Source organism: Haemaphysalis longicornis, unplaced genomic scaffold, assembly GCF_048455015.1.
Source record: "Haemaphysalis longicornis isolate Haplotype H1 unplaced genomic scaffold, Haemaphysalis longicornis Haplotype H1 scaffold_7, whole genome shotgun sequence".
Taxonomy (NCBI): Eukaryota; Metazoa; Arthropoda; class Arachnida; order Ixodida; family Ixodidae; genus Haemaphysalis; species Haemaphysalis longicornis.
The window spans coordinates 142,058,022-142,075,183 of NW_027526422.1; the positions used below are offsets into that span (position 1 = coordinate 142,058,022).

General features: G+C 49.4%; 1 protein-coding gene across 1 annotated transcript in view; it reads left to right on the forward strand.

Moving 5' to 3' along the window:
- Nucleotides 1-17,162, forward strand: part of LOC144147090 (uncharacterized) — a 242,100-nt gene that overhangs the window by 182,131 nt on the left and 42,807 nt on the right. Inside the window, exons 14-15 of the mRNA XM_077679137.1 lie at nucleotides 15,041-15,216; nucleotides 17,038-17,051. Of these exons, the coding sequence (XP_077535263.1) occupies nucleotides 15,041-15,216; nucleotides 17,038-17,051 (190 nt within the window). The remainder of the gene's footprint in view (nucleotides 1-15,040; nucleotides 15,217-17,037; nucleotides 17,052-17,162) is intronic.

The following is a 17,162-nucleotide window of genomic DNA, read 5'->3' on the forward strand; positions in this document are numbered from 1 at the left end:
TGGCTAAAGCAATCACCACCTCCTCCGCGCACCGCTCCACCGTGCGTACGCAGGCGGCGTTGATCGTGCCGCCCGTATTGGCGTTGATGGCCACCGCAATTAACGCCCCCAATTCCCGATACTCCGCCGCGAAGACGTACTTCGTCCCGGGAAGCTCTGCATGCAATTCAACCATTGCCTTGGCTCTCGCCGCTCTCCGTACCCAGTTGTGTTCGGGGCTCCTGTTCTTTGGAAGGGGAGAGACTCTCATTCTCCTTCGTACTTTGTCCGGGATCTTTCCCGCGTGCCCGTAGCCGTCCTTGTTCAAGTCGAGGTCTACGCCCAGTCTCTTCAGGATGGCACTTCTGATTTTGGTTTCCGCGGGCCGCTCGAGCTTGGCTGCTCTCTGTGCCTCTCCGATCTACTCGAGCGTGTTCTGCATGCCGAGGTCCAGCAGCTCCTCGGCGCTCGTGCAGTCGAGAAGTCCGAGTGCCGTCTTGCGGGCCGTGCGTCTTATTGCGTTCATCTAGCCACCAGTTGTGAAAGGCAGCGACGTACGCCACGTGGCTCATGGCGAAAGATTCAACGATCCGTAGTAGGCTGTCCCCCCACATGCCGGCCTTTCTGTTGGCGACCCTCTTCACGAGGCGCGTGGCCACAGACACCTTGGCGATTGATCGTTTCACCGTTTGGTTCGGCGTTTCTCGATTAACCGTCCAAGCACCCGGATCTCCTCGATCTCGGGAATCACCTGGCCGCTGCTGGTTGTGATCTTAATTTTCTTGTGCTCCGTTGGCTCGGTCTTCTTTCTTGCGCCCTTCGGGGGTAACACCAGGAGTTCCAACTTGCTGGGGGAGCAGATCAGGCCCGAACCGTCAAGTTGGTCCTCGATGGCGTCCACCGCTCTCTGTCGCAATGTCTCGATGAACCCGTTGCTGCCACCCGGGACCCACAACGTGATGTCATCGGCGTAGACCGTGTGCTGCACACCCGGTAGCTCTTCCAGGCGCCGGCCGACGCTGATCATCAAGATGTTGAGGAGCAGCTTCACCGAACAGCTATCACCGAGCCCTGCGGGGTCCCGGAGCTGCTGAACGGATTTTTCTCTAGCATCAGGTCGCCAACTTGGATTTCTGCCGTTCTGTCGGTCAGGAACCCGCGTATGTACTTGTAGGACGTCTCGCCGAGGTTGAGCTTGTTGACCTTGGCCAGGATCGCAAAGTGCTTGACCTTGTCGAACGCGCTCTGCAGGTCCAGCCCCAGCACTGCCTTGTTGTCCCGTGTCTTAGTCCTATTGTCGATGATTTCCACCTTCAGCTGGATTATTGCGTCCTGGGTGCAGAGCTTGCCCCTGAAGCCGAGCTTTGACTCCGGGAAGAGGTCCTCTTCCTCCAAGTAATGCTGCCAGTGGTTCATCAGAACGCGCTGCATTGCCTTCCCGACGCATGAAGTCAAGGAAATGGGCCGGAGGTTCTCATTGCACGGTGACTTTCCGAATTTTGGTATAAGAATCGTCTTCGCCGTCTTCCATTTCTTGAGTATACTGCCCGACTTCCAGCACTTGTTGAAGAGCGCCGTCAGGCTCTCTATTCCCATCGCGCTGAGATTCTTCAGGACTTTGTTTGTAACCCTGTCCGAGCCGGTGGCCGAGCGGCAGTTAAGTTCGCGCACCACCGCACTGGCCAACCGGTGGCACATTATGTGGGACTGTGCCGCCGACCCAGACGGCGCGCACTTCGAAGAGTATCCGGAGGAACTCCAGAGAGCCATCGAATATACAAGCAAGACCGACCAATCATGGGCCATCCAGCAATCTTCGCCGCGCTCGAAAGGCACGGGCTCCATAAAACGGGCTTGTGACGAGTAGGGTCGCAGAAGAAGGCGCGATGCCAGTCCACGTCGAGGCGGAGCCGTATCCCGGCTCATTCCAACTTCAGGAATTGTTTCAATAAAGTCTTTTCGAGTCTGCTCTGACCTCCCAGACCTCGATGTCCCTGTCAAGCGTCTCGTTTGCCTCGCCCCGGTAGTCTGGGTGCGACTTCTCCGGGCTCGTTGACAGGTATTTGTTGTTGATTAGTCTGCGCATTTCGTCTTCTTCTAGCTCGCGGATAACTCCGTTGAGGATCTCGGCCAGGTTGTCTCTTTGATACGACTTCGTTTGCGTCTCGTCGAGAGGATGCCGTAACATGGAACACGTCTTTCCGTTATGTATTTGGCCGTCCGCCACGCTACATGTCTCGAACCACTGCTGCCGGCAAAGCGTGCGGCAGTGCTTCTCGATCGCGCGGTTCAGTTCGGCCACCTTTTTCCTCAGGCTCTTCTTGGTGCGTTGTTTGCGCCACCTCTCCTGTATCTACTTTTTCGCATCTAACAGGTGCGCCAGGCGGCTGTCGATCGTTTCAAGTTCTTCGTCCGTGTTGATTTTATTGGTGGCCCCCACCATCCTTTCCAAGATCCTGTTCGTCCACGTCTCCGCGTCGTCCGTTTTGTCGGTATCTGCTGCATTCAGCAGGTCCCAAAAGAGGCCCCAGTTCGTTATTTTGTTGATTCGTCTGTCTTCAGTCTTGCCTCGCAGCGGTATCTTCACCGCGATGATGAAGTGGTCGCTGCCCAGATCTTGCCCGCTGCTTTGCCACTCGAACTCTTTCCCTTTCGGCGCCCGCACGAGCGTCAGGTCCGGCGTCGTATCCAGGTTGACTGAGTTTCTCGGGCGTGTGGGTTGTGAGGGGTCCGTAAACAGGGTGAGTCCGGCGTCCATTCACAGGTCTGTGCCCTTAGCGAGTGTCGTTCCGTAGCAATAATCCTGGTTCGGCGGGTGGAATTCCCCGCAAACCACCAGGTTGTCTTGCGGTCTTGCCGTCTCACAGGCATTGTGTAGCACTGCCTTGAATTTCTGTTTCGCGTTGGTTGGGCTTGTGTAGATGTTCATCAAGAGCGTGCTCTTTTTTTTCGCTCCCTATATTATTTCGACGAACGTGTGTACGATGGGCGAATTCTTGACGCCCTCCCTACCTACGAAGGTGAGACATTTCCTCACGAGGGTGCAGACTTATTAAGGGTACCATCCTAGGCGTGTTGCTATTCCATAACTAAAAATAATTGCGCAAAATATAGGTGACACGGACGAAGTAAAGGACGGACACACACGACGCAAACTTCTAACTACATTTATTGTGCCACTGTGTGAACTCTATAAACTTGACAAGGTACGAACGCGCATGCGTAAGCATAAACAGAGATCAAACGCCTGGCGAAGCGGCGGCCAAGAAAACCAATTCCTTTTCGGTGAGTGCAAGCGATGGCGTGCTGACACATTTACCTCCGAGTCTTGATTTCGCTTCAACTTCTGTAATTCTCGCATAAGCTGCGTCCGGCCACGGGAAAAAATCAAACACTTCTCAAATATATGTTTACAGCCGCTTCTTAAACATTGTGCAGCCAAGAACCCACCTATGCCAGATTTAATTTTGTAGCTGTGTTCTCGTAACCGGTCATTCTGGCAGCGCCAGGTCTGCCCAGTGTACAGCCTGTTACAGTTGGGCGGCAGGCTGTACACCACCCGACTCGCACAGGCAACAAACCTCTTACGGTGCCCCTTTTTGTACTTTTCAGGGGTGGGGCGATTCGGGTTCGTGAGCTTACTCAGCTTCCCAATCTTGTTGGGCGGCGAGAAAATTATCCTTATGGTAGCTTTCTTTCCTATCTTTTTGATGTTGTTGGAAACCCAGTGCATGTAGGGAACTACACCAACTTTTGAGCGATTGCGGGATGCCACAGCTGCTGCTGTTCGTTGAGCGCTGGGTCTCGTCTCTCAAAATTCGTTCTGCTACCGACACCAGCATGCCCCATCTCCCGCCGTTGGCAGCGCGGCAGGGCGGACTGGCGTGGGTTCTCCTCTACCAGGGTTTCTTGTATTATTATTACGTCCGGTTTCCTGATTTCTTGCGGTACGTGTTGCTGTAAAACCGCCTGCTTGCTCATAAAGCCGTTGCAATTCCAGTGCCAGAACTTTAGGTTTTTTTCTTGGGGCCTTACTGTCTGATTTGGTGCGCGATGCTTGAATGTTGTTCATCTGTGCTGTCAGCTGCCGCAAGGCCGTTGTGGTCTGTCGCACGACTTCCGAGATGCCCTTTCACGTGTGGTCTAGGCTCGTAACTCGGGCATCCAGACGTGTCACATTGTCATACAAACTTGTTCCCGTTGTCTTCTAGTTCGTCTATCTGCTCGGCAAGTTTGCGTTCAACGAGGTTCTCGACCACCCTTTTTTTGATTGCCGGCTCCGATGACGCTGTTGGCTGTCTCCCGGTCTCCTTGACCTCTCTCTGGTTTTTTCGGCGGCCTTTGCACTGTCGACGGCTGCTGCGGTTGCTGCGGCTGCTGTCGTAGGTTGGCTTTCATCCATTCCTTGATTTCCTCCATTTGCTTGCTGTTTCTCTCGAAGGGCTCGCGCAACGGCGTGTTCTCTCTTTGGATCGCGTAATTCGCCTCCCGCAGATGGTTGATGACCTCGCTCTCCGTGGAGCTGGCAATGCTTTAGCTGCCCGTCGACCTCGACGCACGGGACTGCTGCGTGACCTTTCTTTCCTTTCCCGATTCCTCGGCTGCTGGCCACCTGCGCCCAGTTCACCCGATCTGCCGATTTCGAGTGACCTTTGCTCGCTCCGCGGTTGACGTTGTTGTTAGCGCCGCCGATAAAACTTCCGGTTCGGCTCTTCGAGCATGGTGCTCGCCCCTAGCTCTTTGCCCTTTCGGCGCCTCCTGTTGTGATGGCTGCGTAGTTGTTCGGTGCAAGCTTTTCCCGTTGTTGTGTCAGCTACTCTTGTGCAGCCATCTTTTTTCCCAGCGCCTTTTCGTTACGATGTACGGTATCCTGAATTTGTTCTTGCAGCTATTGCCTGCCATCGGGTACTTTCCGTCGCAGAGCTTGCATTTCGGCTTGAAGACCTCTGCGTGGCCCTCCCCAGGGCTGTTGGGCCGCAATCGAAGCACACCTGTGCGTTAGGCATTGGGCGCACGTCCTTCCTATGTCCGACCTTGCCGCATGTCTTACACACATCACAGTGTTTGCGGTATAGGCTGCATTGCCTTACTGCCGGCCCATAAAACACGTTATCGGGTACCTTTTCGCCTTCCAAGGCTACAATCACCGTGTTCGAGGTTCCGATGCTTTTCGTACCCACTGCCGCCGGGTTCCTCTTAGTAACGATGCTCTGGTCTAGTTCTACCGGCACTCCGGGAATAACGCCTTTAACCACACTGTCCAGGACCGCCATGTAAGCCCCCACCTCATGCACTTGCACCCCGATCTTGATCTCGTGACTTCTGGCGTATTTTCGTGCCCGTGATAAGTCAGGGTACTGACGTGTTGTTCTCGCTGTTCAGCAGGAAGGTGTTTCCCGACGATTCGTCTCCCTTTATTTTGTCCGCCGCGGTGACGGCCGCCGCCATGACCGCGATTGGAGTCTTCACGATGTTTAGGCCACCCAGCGGCCGCACGACGAGCTTGGTGTCTTCTTTCGGTAACACGTCCAGCTTCTTTGCCGCCATCGTTGCTGAAGCTGCTGCCTTCCTTGCGTACTCCGCTCTCGAGCGGGGCTGTTGGGAAGTGACTGGGGGGTGCTCCTTCTTGGGCCTTTTAGAGCGGCGAACAACTTCCGTGAAATCCGCTGCGCCCACGCTCTCTTGTTAACTCATGTCCTCTCCTTCTACTACGACGCACATCCGGCCCGCGTCGTCAGCGACCGGGGTCGGTGTCTTCTCCGGAGGCGCGGCTGTGTCCATTTCGTCAGCCATGCCGTGCTGCTTCGGCTCACTAGGCCTACCGGCCTATCCTTGCCATGTATCTCCCGGTCGAGCGGTTAGGCTTAGCGCGGGGCTCCATCGCAGCTCAGAGAAACTCGGAAAAAAGTCGGAAATTCACGTACCACTTGTGTGAATCCGGTATCTGCGGGTGCGCAGTACCTTCTCGTATCCTGTGGTACTGGTTTCACAGCGGTACTAATTAGTTACCACTGCTTAATTGTCATTAAATCAGGACCCGAAGTGAAGCCCATTCGCTCACCTCGGCGACCCCAGCGCCACCTCAGATATTCAAAAAAATAAGCACATATTTCCTTTGTACTAAAATGAATGGACGCGGCCAGCAGGAGCTCCCGACAGTAGTATTATGTGTTGTAGACCGCTAAGGCATATGCGGGGAAGGCCCCAATTAAAACAATTCGTGTTACACCGCTGGCACCGCAACTCAAGATAATAGTTTCGTTACAATTCTTTGTGGATCTGCGGATAACTGGGGGCATGTAAATGTACGCGGTTAGCAAAGGCTTGTCATGACCAAACCTTGTGTTGGGTCCGATGAAGTGACCGTATGACAGTAACGACGTCGAGGGGGCAAAGGTCTATAAATCGCCATGTATTTTGTTTTTATATAATGCCTTTCTCAGGACTTTGTCAACGAATATTTTGTTTGGTCGGGGTGAAGCTGGTAAGCGACTGATGTAGATTTTTTTCTTGTATGAGCGCGTCTTCTTGTTCTGGGGAATGTGTGATCCCTGGAGAGGGCGAAGAAGACGACGACGGCCCCCATTTCAGGAACCGGTGGAGGTTCCAAAGAAGCACTCTCCCAGCGCTTCATAAGGAAGCGCTGAAAAGAACACCTGTGGCCGGACACTGCTCCCTCTGCGAACAGCGACACAAGAGCTGTAGTGTTGCTGGTCTCCGCTATGCGTCAATTACAATAACACGTGCACCTCAACTCGAAGGTTTCATAAAGTTTAGCATAAACATATAGCGCTAGCCGGAGTTGGTGCGGTAAGGTCTGAGGATGTCAGTCGGTAGCAATGCCTAAAATACTCGAAGTACTTAAAAATGCGAGTGTGGCTTGGCTTCGTAAGACCTCGGAGCGACCCATTACACCGAAACTCATTACCTCCGGCACATTCCCGATAGCCAAAGCTTTTAAAATCGCCAAGTGATAAGTACCGACCTGCTTGAACAAACCCTCAGGAATGTATAGGCGTCAGATTTGTAAAAATAAATTTATGGTGCTAAAGCGCGGGTTGCAATACACGCTACTAGGGATTCCCTGCCAAAAAATTAATCAACCAATTCGAATGAAAGTACCAGTACGTCGACATGAAATCAGTGCCCGAAGTATGAACCTGTGCGCACTACCTGATGCACTGCTAAGTGCTATTGGCGGTGAGATCTTTGAGTGGCGCCGCCCGCAGGGGCGCCTTGTCTATTCAAGGTGACGGTAGTGGCGGCACCGCGGGCCCCAAGCCCATGTGGGTTGGACCCACCCACGCCCTTGGCTGTGCGTGGCTTTTCCGTGTCCGGGGAAAAGGGCATCCTGGGGGTCGAGCCAAAGCCAGGGTTGTTTTGGACCTTTATGGCCCCCTGGCAGAGGCAACACACCACTTCGGCCCCCGCTTCCGTAGACGGTGCGCCTAGTCTGACCCGACCTGGGGGGAATCAGGCAGTCGCCTTTGCCTGTCCTCCTCTCCATTCTTTTGCTTTCCTATTGTCCTTCCTAACCCTGTCCTGTCATCTTCTCTTTTCTTCATTTCTCCGTTTTCCCCAGGCGGCGAGGGTTAACCCTGTGCGAAGGCTTCAACCTAGATCCCGAGCATAGGGTTATAGTGGCAACGTACAGTTAGCGTGCGCTGCAAAGCCACGTTCCCTTGTTGGGCTCCGTGGTGGGTGACTGGCCTTGCCACCGAATTTATTCCATAGTTTATGGCTTCCTTCTCCATTCCACCCAAACGAACTGATCGGCCTCCGAAACGAGGCCGCACAGAAGAACTTTTCAAACCGATTTCTAACCTCGCCTTCAACAACCCTGACAACTTCCCACGCTTCCTAATGATGCAGTCAGCTGATAAAGCAAGTCCCGTTACCAGCAAATCTGTATTTTTGGTTGCAAAATTCATTGAAGGTTTGATAGGAAAAAACTATGAAGCGAAAAAGCTCAGTTCTGGAGACCTGATGATCGAAGTCAAGAGTAGAGAGCAGTCCAACACTGATTTGAAGCAAACCAAGCTAGCCGACCTTGAGATCACAGTAACTCCCCACCGTACCCTTAACAGCTGCCGGGGTGTCATCTCCGGTACAACCTCTAATCGGCCGATCAGCTGCCAGGGAAAAAAACAGGGCCTTTGAGGTCTGGCGATGCAGACTACGAATAGGACACACACATGGCACGCATTCCTACCTCCTGACTGGTGACCAGCCACCAAACTGTGCCAGATGTGGCGAGGGTCTTTCAGTCCTCCATGTTTTGGTTGAGTGGTCGGCCATGGAACCAGAAAGGAGACGCTATTTCCCGGAAATATACCGTAATAATATGCCACGGCACATTGCAATGTTTTTATCAGACTGTCCTGTGTTCGAGTTCAGCAGAGTTTTGGAATACCTTGATGATATCGCTTTTTTAAAGCAGGTTTTTTTTAGAAACTAGCATTCTCGTCCACCTCATTACCTTGTTCATCCGTAGGGTTCTATTTACCATGGCCCTATACACCGTTAGCTCATCCCATGCCTCATCACACTCACTCACCTTTTGGATCCGGCCCTTTACACCGAAGTAATTTTATGCACTATTTGCACTCATTTCATCAGCACATTTTTACCTCATCGTAGCAATGGCGCTCTTGGCCTTAGATGCCCTTGCACCAAAAAACCCCACCAAAGAAGAAGAAGGGTGTCATCTCCGAATCAGAACTGATCAACGAAACAGACTTTGACCTGCTTGAAGGTTTGCGCGAGCAGGGGGTAACCGCTGTGCGACGCATCACCATTAGACGGGACGGAAACGAAATTAAGACAAAGCACATAATACTGACCTTTGATCGATGCACTTTGCCAGAGTACGTAAACGCAGGGTTTCTGCGCTGTAAGACCAGAGTATACATACCAAACCCGCGACGTTGTTTCATCTGCCAGAGGTATGGACACGGCAGCAATTCGTGTCGAGGAAAACAAACGTGTGCAAAGTGCTCTGAGCAGGACCATTATGCTGACGACTGCAAAAGCACACAACTAAAGTGCAGCAACTGTGGAGGACCCCATGGAGCATACTCTCGCTCTTGCCAGGAGTTTAAGAAAGAAAAAGAAATCATCAACCTAAAAGTGACGCAAAATCTTTCGTTTCCAGAAGCCCGTAAGCGTTATGCTCTGCTTCCTTCAGGGAGCTACGCCAGCGCTGCCCGCCGGGGGGTGGGGCGGCGTCTGGTTTCTGCGGCCACTCAGTATAGTGAAACTGACTTGGTGGCGCACCCACCCCTCGAGGCGCTGCCCCTGGCAGGCCAAACAACTCGTGCATCGCCAGCAGTGCCCGCAGGCGTTGCACCTGACCAGAATTGCTCTGGGAGTAGCGTTGCTGTCGCTCCCCGACAGACCCCGACCGCCGAAACTGCGGTGGCAATGGATGTGGGTACAGGAGGCGCCTCTTCTGCAGCCATGTCCAACACATCAAAAAAGGTGGTGGCTGAATCTTCTGCCATCCCATCAAACGCGTTGAGGGATGGGCGCCGTAAAACCTCCCTCCCGTCAATGCCCCAAAACCCGGACGAGGACATGGATGTCACGCCATCCCGGCCTGCATCGCAGTCATCTAAAGACCAGCGCGGTAGTTTTGGCCGCGGCAAAAAAATCACAAGCTCCCCGAGTCACTGGCCCTGATTCGGGCTCAGTGACATAGGGATCTCTATCTAAACAAAACCCATGCTCATCACCTTCTCTCTAACCTTTTATGGCAGTTCAAAGCATTATCCAGTGGAACTGTAGGGGATTAATTAGAAACCTCGATGATGTCTACGAAATCCTTAATAAGTACCATCCAAATATCCTATGCCTACAAGAAACACACTTAAAACCTACACAAACCAACTTCCTCAAACAATACTCGGTATTCAGGAGAGACAGGGACTGCTACACTCACTCCTCTGGTGGCGTAGCGATTGTCTTGCAAAAGTCTGTCCCCTGCTCACCTCTTCAGTTGCTCACTGCCCTCGAAGCTGTGGCAGTCCGAGCAATCCTCTTTAATAGGTTAATAGCAGTTTGCTCTTTATACGTTCCCCCGGATTACCGTCTATCGAGCTCAGAGTACAAGTCCCTCATAGATGAGCTCCTGGAACCCTTCTTTTTGGTAGGCGACTTTAATGCTCACAGTGAACTCTGGGGGTCTCAACGGACAGATGCCCGGGGCCGCTTGCTAGAAAAGTTTTTATTTTCTTCCGGAGCTTGTCTACTCAATAAAAAAATTCCCTCGCACTTCCCCGAGGGGGAGAGTGTGTAAGTGCGAATGCACGGTTGTTGATTGCGCGATTACGGTGGATATCGTGATCTTGGAGTGGAGAGGAGGCGCCCAACACCCGCAGTCACTGAGCGGAGAGAGGAGGAGGAGAGTAGCGCCCGCCGTTACGGCGAGGGCTACACGAGCGCCCTCACGCGTCGGAATGCGGAGCGCCCGCTACACGAGCGAGAGCTCTCCCGCCCGAAGTGGAGAGGAGGCGCCCAACACCCGCAGTCACTGAGCGGAGAGAGGAGGAGGAGAGTAGCGCGCGTCCATCTCCCCCCGTTGCTAGGGAAGACGAGGAGGAAGACGGGGAGCGCGCGCACCCGCAGCTGTTGCTATGCGGACGACGGCGGCGGACGATTCAGGCTCGCTTAAGAAGTGCATTCGCACTTAAAACAGCCGACATACTACAACACTACACACAACACATACTCACACATAGACCTGGCAATCGGCTCTTCTGTCCTCTTTCCATCTGTTGAATGGGGAGTTGACAATAATCCTTATGGGAGCGACCACTTCCCAGTCATCCTAAAAAGCATTGACAAAATCCCTAACAGCTTCAACTCCTATAAAAGGTTTAGAGAATCTGCTGCAGATTGACTGAAATATAAACAACTATCTCAGCTTTCATACACATCTTTAAGCCATTTGGGCATTGATGAAGCCTGTGAACTGATTACGGCCCATATACTTCATGCCGCTGAGTGCTCAATTCCACAAACATCTGGTGACACACCTACCGCTAGGAGGCCGTGGTGGAATGACGAGTGTCGGCATGCACGGAAGGCGCAAAATAAGGCATGGGGTGTCCTCCGCAGGTATCCCACTTCTGAAAACCTAATTTCCTTCAAACGCGCGAAAGCACAAGGAAGGCGCATTCGCCAGCAAGCCAAAGGGGAGAGCTGGCGCTCTTTTGTGACTTCTATCAATTCATACACAGGTACAGGAAAAGTATGGAATGGAATTAAAAAGCTTAATGGACATAAAACACACAGCCTACCCTTGGTTAGCAGTGCGGGTGACACCCTGGAGGACCAGGCCAACGCACTTGCAGAACACTTTCAATATATTTCCAGTTCTACTCACTACACGAATACTTTTTTACGACACAAATCATCCATGGAGAAAAAACCGATTAGAGATAACAGAACATCCGATGAACCATACAACTCGGATTTTTCTTCAACAGAGCTTTTGGTTGCCCTAGGAACATGTAAGGCTTCAGCACCAGGGACAGATAGGATATCATATGCAATGATACAACATCTGCACACAGAAACTCTCCAAACACTTTTGCACTTTTTCAATAAAATTTGGGCGGCAGGATACTTTCCGAGAGCTTGGAGAGAAGCTGTTGTAGTTGCCGTACTGAAAGAAGGGAAAGATGCCTCACTACCTGCCAGTTACCGACCAATAGCTTTAACAAGTTGCTTGGGAAAGATTTTTGAAAAAATGGTAAATAAGAGGCTAATGTATTTTCTTGAATATAACGGCATCCTGGACAGTTGTCAGGCGGGTTTTCGATCAGGTCGAAGCACAACTGACCAGCTGGTAGCCTTCGAGTCATATGTCAAAGATGCTTTCATCCACAAACAGCACTGTCTTTCTGTTTTCTTTGACATAGAAAAAGCATATGGCACAACTTGGCGCCACGGCATACTGCTTGAACTCAAGGCTTTCGTTGTGTCTGGGTGTATGTTAAACACTATTGAAAATTATTTGTCACAGCGAATGTTTAGGGTAAGAATAGGGACAGTTGTATCCAGAACGTACACACAAGAAAATGGTGTTCCCCAAGGTGGAGTATTAAGCTGTACTCTATTTCTAGTTAAAATGAATTCGCTTGGAAAATCCTTACCACCCACAATCTCCTACTCACTGTATGTTGATGATGTTCATATTATCTTTAGGTCTTCCAACCTGTCCATCTGTGAAAGGCAAATACAGTTAGGTGTAAACAGGCTCCGGAAATGGACAGAGGAAAATGGTTTTAAACTGAATCCTCAGAAAATTACATGTGTTTTATTCACAAGACAGCGTGGAATCCATCCGGAACCTGACATTACGCTGAACGGAGAACGGATTCCCGTCAAAAAAGAACACAAGTTTTTAGGTGTTATACTTGACGAAAAGCTAACATTCATACGGCACATAAAAACACTCAAACAGAAATGCCTAAACACCATAAACATTTTAAAAGTTTTGTCGCATCAGTCTTACGGTGCTGATAAAGATTGCCTTTTACGCCTCTTTATCAGTTTAGTTAGGTCCCGTATAGACTACGGAAGCGTAACATACGGGTCTGCATCTAAAACTGCCCTAAACATGTTGGACCCAGTGCTACATTTGGGCCTTCGCCTTGCCTCGGGAGCCTTCAGGACAAGTCCAATTCAAAGTCTCTATGTAGAATGTGACCGCTGGTGCCTAGAGCACCAGCGTGGTTATACAGCACTGCTCTATGCTACTAGGACAATGTCTGTGAAGAATCACCCGTGCAGTTCATTTCTGAATGACGTCACATCTGCGCATTTGTATTTAGCGTGCCCTTCGATCCTTGCCCCTTTATCCTTACGTGTCAAAGGCCTTGCAGAGGAAATAGGGGTGTCTTTCGATGAGGGCATGAAGACTTCCATCGCCGACGAAGTCCCGCCTTTGGAAATGTCAAGGATTCGTTGCGACACATCCTTTAAACGCATTGATAAGCGCGGTGCACCTCGTGAGCTGATCTTCCAGCATTTTTTACAACTACAACACACATATCCATACACCTCATTTTACACGGATGCCTCGAAGTGTGCTTCCGCTGTGTCGTGTGCTGCACATGGCACGGATTTCGCCAGCACGAGGACCTTGAACAAAAATACCAGTATCTTTACAGAAGAAGCTTATGGTATTTTAATCACAGTGGAGCACATTACACAGAACAAAATACAAGAATCAGTTATCTACACAGACTCCTTAAGTGTCGTTACGGCACTAGGTTCCTTTAAACCTACAAAAAATGTTGTCCTTAATCACCTTTTTAAAGCTCTCGTGACTGCTCATAAATTACAACTAAAAATACTTGTTTGCTGGATCCCTGGACACAGTGGCATTCTAGGCAATGAAATTGCCGACCAGAACGCCACTTTGGCGGCCCTCCATAGTGGTGTTGACGTCGCGGAAATCCCTTACCTCGATCTGAAGTCAGTGATCCGAAGGGGAATCCGTAAACGCTGGCAGGACACGTGGGACACACACACAGAAAACAAGCTCCACTCAATAAAACCCCACCTAGGAAGATACACAACAGAAAAACAAAACAGATTCATTGAAGTATCGATTTGCAGACTCCGCATCGGCCACACTTACGCTACGCACGCATATCTTTTAAATGGCACACCCCCACCGGATTGTGATAAGTGTGGGGACCGGCTCTCCGTCCTCCATGTGTTAATTGAGTGCGCATCCTGCAATGAGGCCAGAAAACGGCATTTCCCTAAAATCTATACTTTCAACATTCCGCTACACCCGTCACTGTTCTTAGGAGATGAACCTATGTTCACAAACAAGTCCCTTTTAAGTTATCTTGCAGATGTCAAGTTTTTAAAGCTCATTTCGTACAGTGCGTGACCTCAGAGCCTACAAGCATTGAGCAAAGCCTTCATGTTTTCATTGTTCGCACGAGGGGCCCGCTGCCGTAGCGTGCTCTTCAGCTCGAGCTACAGTCGCGTTCCATTCACAATCCCTTTCATCCGCCATCATGAACACCTCCATTTTTTGTCTGCGGGCCCTCTACACCCATATATACAGTATTTTAGGATATATCATACTCATTTCATACATATTTTAAGCTCAAACCTGACTATTGACGGACCACTTAACATAGTTTTGGCACTCCTTGGTCCTAGTTACCCTTGCGCCAATAAACACAAACATACATACATACATTTGAGTGGCGCCCCCTGGCTCTGACGTCGGCTTAGGGATTCGCCCACCTGTCGTCTGCTACACTCCGTTTGTGAGGGGCAACAGTGCCTGGGCTAGAAATCGCCCGCTTCGTTGCTGGATTGCGTTAAAAAGCGTATTTCTAGCGACTTAGTTATTTTGCCAGCTTCTGACGCATCTGAATAATTTGAAGCTGTATCCCCCACAAGTTTGCAACACACGAAGAGATAGAGAACAACTTTCTTCAGAGTATCGGTCAGAAGATCGTGTGTAACTCGTCCTTTTTTGCTTATTCGCCAGGTTCAGCGATCAGAGCTTCTCGATAAGTATTCAAAATGCGTAGGCTTCCCTGCCGTATTTTTGAGATGCTCCTATGAAGACTCAACAGTCTAATACTACGTACCAAGCAGCGGCCTCGACACGCTCATCGCACAGCAGAAAATAAAGCGGCTTTCTTCTATTTCTTTCGTTGTTGTCTTGTATCGGAATAATGTTTTTTGCTTTTTATTCTTGCCCAACGCATTAATTTTTCTGCGCCGTCACCAACTTCTTATTAGGAGGTTTCGGGATGTTTGGGAGCCTCACAAAGGTCGTGTGGATATTTCCTTCATTTTGTACGGCATACATTCCCTTCTTCGCAAATTTGCGTTCATTACGGCTGCGTGCACATAATATATTTGGGTGCACATAATATATTTTCTGTTACATGAAGCCGTGTGTGTTTGTGCCTGTCCCCCAGGCGTCACATGTTCCCCCCACTGCTTTCAAGAATATAGTTTTGGAAATAAACTTCTATCCATTTATAAATAAGATATAATTGTTTGCGCTCCACAGGTAAAGAAGATTCTGGACGAAAACGTTGACACCAGACTCCTGCTGCCGTGTGTCCTAGTACTATGGGGAGCTGACTTTCGTTTGAAAAATAAAAAAGCACTCACTCCGTTGGACATTGCCTCCGGTATTAATACGAGGCTTGCTGAAATGTTCTGGGAGATTCGTGTTGCACACAAGTAAGTCAAAAAGTTTTAACTGGACATTTCTTTCGGGCAAGTTAGGGCGTCCTGGACTCAAGCCTACAAGCACTGTGCCCGGCGCAGCGGCCATCGTTGACACTGTCATTAAACTTTGCTACATTCTTGCTAAACCAGCGACAAATATAACCAAATCCAAAAGAACTTTTATGGTACAATTTGCAAAGCACCTCTAGGCAAATTGGTAGCTATTTCATGAAAAAGTAACTGTGCTCGGAATCGGTTTTACCAAATTACTAGAATCGAAGGCCTCACCTAAAGGAACAAAGTTAAGTCTTGACTTGAATACTTTCAGTGCCATGAACTGTGAAATTACTCTCTGAGCGCTGAACTGAGTTTTTTTCGCAATAAATGAGGAATCGCGTTGGTGCCAAGTAACATTATTTTGTTTCAAGATGACACAAATATTTTGTTAAGCCCTATCTCTTTTATTCAGGTAAAAGAGACGCTTCGAATCACCTTTCTTTACACTTTTAATGTTCAAAAAAGCAGTTTTGATATATAAAATTGTTAACAGAAGCCACGCAACTCATACACGTACTCCTAGAGCCTCCTTTAAAGTTAAGTGGCAAGGATGCCACTGGTCTGTGGACATAAGTAAGAGGAAAAAAACAAATTCAGGGGTATATTTTCTACTACCACTTCAGCGAAGTTGTCCTAACAAGATTTAGTGCGGATAACCGCCGCGTAATATTCTGTATATACTGAGCCGCAGCTTGTGTCATTATTCAAGCAACGGATGCAAGCAGGGTGCAAGCAACAGATGCAATCAAGCAAATGTTAAACCAGATATTAACAAACGCCTGTGTATTCATGGAAACATTCTCTGGGTGACAAGGACGTGTAGGCTCAAGAGAGTACTATTGCATGTTTGATTTTACGAATTAATGGTACGCATGCTATACAATTTAGGCCCCGTCGTAACTAAAATTGTAGCTCTATAAATCGCTTGTCGGCCCCAAACTCGAGTATGGTGCTGCTATTTGGGACCCTTGTTATGTCACTCTTGAACGGAACATTCAGCTCGAGCAAAATAACGCTGCCCGCATTATACGGTCCAATTATAACCGTACCGCCAGTGCTACAACATGAAATCTTCTTTGGGCCGTGTTGCCCTTACGCAGGAAACGGTTTGGTCTATGCCTTTTTCCGAAAATGTATTATCACCCTTCTTGGAAAGAGCAACTAATTTCATTGCCCTCTTATCGTTCTTTGCACGTGGACCATCATAACAAAGTTGAATATACATGTTGTCGGACGAATGCACTTTATCATTCATTTATGCCTAAACTGTCTACAGAATGGAACCACCTTCCATCAGAAATCGTATCTATTTCCAATCATTCTCGTTTTCGCCAGACGTTGTCAGCATTTATGCAATGCGATAATCCTGCGTGAATATATGAAACGCGGTTGCCTCTTTTGTTTTTACATGTTGGATTCGCTGTTTAGTGGTGAATTGCTTCATGATTACTGTGTATTTTGTCACAGTTCTGCAATTATCTGCATAGAGTACGCTGTAAAAATTTTGCTGTTTTTTTAGTTCGGTATTTCACAGCCAAAAAGTGTTGTTTTACTTTAACGTGACTTTTAAACTACCAATGTATTGTTGTGCCCACTCCCCTCTACAATGCCTTGGCGCTTGAGAGTAAGTGAAACAAATAAAAATAAATAAATTTACAATAGATACGAACACATGTGATGAACAAATTCGCTACCTTAACTTCAATGTGAAACGTAAGTACACGTGCAAGTCTTTCGTTGGCGCATTGTTTAACCTGTGTTCTTCGATGTTTGCAGGGCTACGTCAACTGGTGAGTGAACGTTTTCATTAAAGCATCTGCAGGCACATATTTTATGCCACGCGGGTGTTGCCCATATCGTCGTAAACATCCTTCAGTGGTAACTGCAACGGCAGATCTATG